Consider the following 5,000-nt stretch of genomic DNA (forward strand, 5'->3'; position numbering starts at 1 on the left):
CATTTTCTGATTCGGTGGGCATCACCAGGAAGTCTCCAAGTTTCTCCGGGTCACAGACGATAAGTTTCATGTTTGGGTAACCCGCCAGGGACAGGATCTGCCGATGACACGAGGCCTCAGTCACGTGTTCAGTTACGCCCTCTCGCGACCGGGGAGGCAAGGTAGGAGAAGGGAGGGCTGTCATATGACGATTTGGAGAATTTTTTACTTTCGTGTAACTTCAGAGGAAGACAGGTTAGGTCAATCATTTTTCTTTGTTTTCTGCTCCTATGCGGTCAATGCTGCGTCCCCCAAACCACCCTTAATTCCCAAAATCAATATTGCGAACACCGTATATGCAATTGGAGAATGATAACTAATTAATAGTGAACCAAGCCTATCAACATACACGTGACCGTGGTAAAAATCGGTGATTCATAAAAGAAAATATGAATTTCTCAGGTAAATTACGAATACTTTTTTTTTTTAATATGAGAACTTCACGCGCACCCCCCCCCCCCCCAGCTTAGAAATGTCATATACATCACTCACGATGGGTCGCAGCCCTACAGTTTCAGAACCCTCTAGATCATCAGTGATCCTCAAACATTTCCAGTATGCGACCCCTTCCAAAAGTACCAAACCTAACATGACCTCCTTCTGAAAACGTACTAATTTCTAATATCGCAGATACATTACTTTAAACTTTATCAATCACACCAGAGAGAGAAATGACAAAAAATATATATTATTGTTTATCAATATTTATGAACGAGGATTGGTCTGATAATATGTTTTAATGAGAAGGATGTATTTGTTTTTTTTTATACAAGCAAATCAATACGCGGGTCTGTGTGGCTGAATGTACATACATTCAGTTGGACCTTCCATGACCCCCAGATAAAGGCTCATGACCCTTTCGGGGTTCGTGAACAATGTTTCCTCTAATTTGTTGCTGTGAGTCTGCGCAGAAATTTGCTCTGAGTGTGCAAAATTTGCCTTCTCTGGAAAATATGCGCGCGCGCATCCGTGCGAGTCCCTATCTGATCATTTAAACAAATAGGCACAATTTGTAAAATTGTATTACATATTTCCTCCAATTATTGGTTTGACGTTTGGCAAGTTGCCATATTTTTAGAGAATGTATATAACGATTTTTGGGTGGAACTTCTTTATTGAATGGATTTTAATGTCACTTGAAAACCTTGTGGTCGCACATTTTTTTTTTCTCTATGTGCGCTAGCTGTAAAACATGCGCGCGCCCACATGCGTACAACTTAGAGGGAACGTTGGTCGTGACCCACAGTTTGGGAACCCCGGTGCTTCAGATGGTGGATAAGAGAAGGAAGAGCCGAATCGATCTCACCTTGTGAAGGTTGACCCTCGAGTTAAGGATGGCCTCGGCCACGGGCGCCTGCACGCCGTAGGTGATCAGGGTCTCGTTGAAGGCGGCTTCGTCGGCCACCACGTCCTTCACCTTGACTCCGTTTTCTGTGAGGGATGGGAACACGGAGAAAGTGATAATGTGTTTAAAAAAACGGAGGTGCTCTCAGCGGCGGCGCCAGGAATTTTTAGTTGGGGAGGCTAAGGGGGGGCTGAGCAAATTTTTGGGGAGGCTAATAGTAATATGATAATACACATATATTATCCTCATTTCAGAAGGGGAGGGCGTTAATGGTAGGGCTAGCACTGATGGCTGGCAAATCTTTAACCCTGGCAATTAAAAATTCCACTTAATAAAATTATTTCAATGAGTGTTTTAAATTTTCAATTTTCTCATTTCAGTTGGGGGGCTAATGGGGGGGCTGGCCACTTTTTTGGGGGGCTAAAGCCCCCCCCCCTGGCGTCGCCACTGAGTGCTATGATGGAATAGCACATGAACTTGAAATGTGATAACTGAATAGATAATTAATAAATGTACGTGTGAATAAATGTATTGACTAATTGACAACTAAGCAAGTAACTAAATAGATATATAAAAACAAAATACACAAATGATTAACGTATTCATTCTTGATGTCCCTTTCAATGAGGAACAATACACCTCATATATGAATATTAACTGTTTACTTTGTGATGAGAAACAATCAGTGGCAATCAGGGGGGGGGGAGCTCAAATCAATCCTGCTTAGGACCCCATTATGACCTTGGCAGGCCCTGGACACAGCCCTGGCTGAAAGTTCGTGAGCATTGAGTGCGGGGACACACAGACAGACAATACGGGCGAAAGCGTTCGAGCAAGTTGACTTTCCACGCCCCTCTCTTCGTGGTCGCCCCTCAATGAGACAGTTGTTGGTAGTTAGGTATGTAGGTCTGGGAATCGCAAGTAATGTATTACCAATTGCTTTTGCCCCACTATTTAAGATGATGATGTAATGACAAGAGATAGCTCTACCTATGGAATACCAAGAGAGAGAGAGAGAGAGAGTGTGTGTGTGTGTGTGTGTGTGTGTGTGTGTGTGTGTGTGTGTGTGTGTGTGTGTGTGTGTGTGTGTGTGTGTGTGTGTGTGTGTGTGTGTGTGTGTGTGTGTGTGTGTGTGTGTGTGTGTGTGTGTGTGTGTGTGCGTGCGTGCGCGTGCGTGCGTGCGTGCGTGCGTGCGTGCGTGCGTGCGTGCCCGGTCCTGCCAGGGATCCGTCCCTCTGCCCTTACCTAGGAATCTGCGGACCTCCGGGTGGTTGAGGATGTCGGCCAAGGTGGCGAGGACCTGGACGCTGGCGGGGAACTCCTCGATCCTCCTCAGGAACCAGCTGCCGTCGTCCTCAGCCGCCTCCACCTCCTCCTCCTCGGGGGACATGGCGGCGGCCCGCCAGAGTGTGAGCCAGCCCGGAGACCTCAATAACTTATGGATTCTACCGATGGAAGATCATGGAATAAATGGACAGATAGACTAATATGTAAATTAACTAGGAAATTAATAGGCAAATTAATAACTGACATCTAATTAAGACAGTCTGTTAAGAGCCATCTTAGAAATCAAAGACAGGTCTCTGATCAGGTTTGTCTCGTTTGTGTATAAAGTGATGGAGTGAACAGTTCCACCGAGACTACCATCAGATATGAAGAGTTTTTACCCCTTCACTGTTTACGTTTCCACGTGACACGAACTAGCTTATTCACAAAGGGGAAGTCCCTTAAAGTGCAGATAGCATCTTCTACTGTCCTTTGCAGCATGTGTCCATAGGGGACCTTAGGGAGCCCCAAAGGGGTCGATTGTATCAGAAAGAATTTGTGGGGAGGGGGGGAGGGGAGGAGGGGGGACTGGAAAAGGGAGAGGAAGGGGAAGTGGAAGGAGTAGAAGAAGGGTGGAAGTAGATAGAGGGGGTAGATAATTGTGGGTTATAAGGAATAGGTGAGTAGGAAAGGAAGAGAGAAGGGGGAAAAGAAGAGAAGATGACAGGGAGGAGGACAGTGGACAGGCAAGGAAGAGGGGAGGGGAGAGGGGAAGGAGAAGAACAGAGGGAACGGGAAAGAGAAGATAAAACGAAACGGGGGAGGACATGGGAGAGAGAAGAGAGAGGCGGAAAAGAGAGAAGAAAGGGGACGGCGAAGGGGAGAGGGAAGGAGAGAGGGAAAGGGAGGGGGAAGAGGAGAGGAAAGAGGAAAGTGAGGGAGACAGGAAAGGGGAGAGGGAAAGAAAGAAAGAAAGAGAGAGAGAGAGAGAGAGAGAGGAAAAAGAGAGAGAGAGAGAGAGAGAGAGATAGAGAGAGAGAGAGAGAGAGAGAGAGAGAGAGAGAGAGAGAGAGAGAGAGAGAGAAGTTGAGAGGGAAGGGGAGAGGGAAGGGAATAGGAAAGGGAAGAAAGGAAAGGGAAAGGGGAAAGTAAAGGGAAGCGAGAAAATATAAGTTAAACAGAGAAGAAAGGAGATATGTCTGGAAGGGGAAAGGGGAGGAAGGAGGGAGGGGGAGAAGAAAAGGGAAGGATAAGGGGATAAGGATGGAGAGAGGGAAGAGGGGAGAGAGAAGGAAACAGGAGAGGGGAGAAGGAAGGGGTGTCAAAGGGAGGGGAAGAGAGGCGACGGGGAAGGCGGTAAAGGATCTGAGGGAAGCGGGAAGTCAGGAGAGGGAAGAAAGAGAGGAAGGAAGAGAGGAAGGAAGAGAGAGAAAAAGAGGTGAGGATCTCCCGGGCGAGAGAAGAGGTTCCTGCAGTCCTTACAGGGCGTTGGGGTAACCGTCGGTGAGGTCCTCTTGGGAGTCCTGTTGGCACTCGTTCTGGAGACTGCAGACGAAGGATTGCACCATCGACAGAGAGTTTGTCGCCGACACCGTCCGTGTCCGGAAGTGACCTGAAACAGAGACCTCTGTTAAGTCAGAGCTGGGCGCGTTACCGCCGAACAGGTAGTGCGTTACCGAAGAATCTGGGGGTGCATTTCCATCACTGCGTTACCGATTTTTAATTCCCTTAGACCGGTCCGCGTTACTGCGTATGTGTATATGTATATACACATACGCAGTATGTATACGAAGATTTTTTGGTAACGCACTGCCTGTCCAGCGGTAACGCGCCCAGCTCTGCTATTAACCCCTGAAACTGGTCACACACACACACACACACACACACACACACACACACACACACACACACACACACATACACACACACACATACACACACTTACACACACACACACACACACACACACACACACACACACACACACACACACACACACACACACACACACACACACACACACACATGTGTGTGCGGACAGTTAGTTTTTATATCAAGTGATTCTAAAGTACGAACGAACGTCAGCTGTAGGATAACTATCTAAAATTCCAAAATGAAGTTAAGAAAAAACATAATTCTATTTTCTAATTTCTGTACTGTTCGTCTGAAGAGGTAATATACAAAAGATCTTACCGTCTACTGTTTATGTCACTTGATACTTACATGTCTCCGAGTTCTTGACGGGTGCAAAGTTCCTGAGGGCGGTGAGGAAGACGAAGGGCGCCAGGCCCAGAAGCATCACCGACACCAGCCAGGGCTGCACCAGCAACAGCACCAGCAGCAGCACCAG

General features: G+C 47.1%; 1 protein-coding gene across 1 annotated transcript in view; it reads right to left on the reverse strand.

Moving 5' to 3' along the window:
- LOC143021347 (uncharacterized) overlaps nucleotides 1-5,000 on the reverse strand; it is a 172,313-nt gene that overhangs the window by 149,643 nt on the left and 17,670 nt on the right. Inside the window, exons 3-7 of the mRNA XM_076178775.1 lie at nucleotides 4,874-4,967; nucleotides 4,133-4,262; nucleotides 2,630-2,829; nucleotides 1,346-1,470; nucleotides 1-97 (exon numbers count right to left, since the gene is read on the reverse strand). The exon at nucleotides 1-97 is cut by the window's left edge and continues 107 nt beyond it. Of these exons, the coding sequence (XP_076034890.1) occupies nucleotides 1-97; nucleotides 1,346-1,470; nucleotides 2,630-2,829; nucleotides 4,133-4,262; nucleotides 4,874-4,967 (646 nt within the window). The remainder of the gene's footprint in view (nucleotides 98-1,345; nucleotides 1,471-2,629; nucleotides 2,830-4,132; nucleotides 4,263-4,873; nucleotides 4,968-5,000) is intronic.

The sequence above is a fragment of the Oratosquilla oratoria genome, chromosome 42, assembly GCF_046742065.1.
Source record: "Oratosquilla oratoria isolate Oo_2021 chromosome 42, ASM4674206v1, whole genome shotgun sequence".
Lineage (NCBI taxonomy): Eukaryota > Metazoa > Arthropoda > Malacostraca > Stomatopoda > Squillidae > Oratosquilla > Oratosquilla oratoria.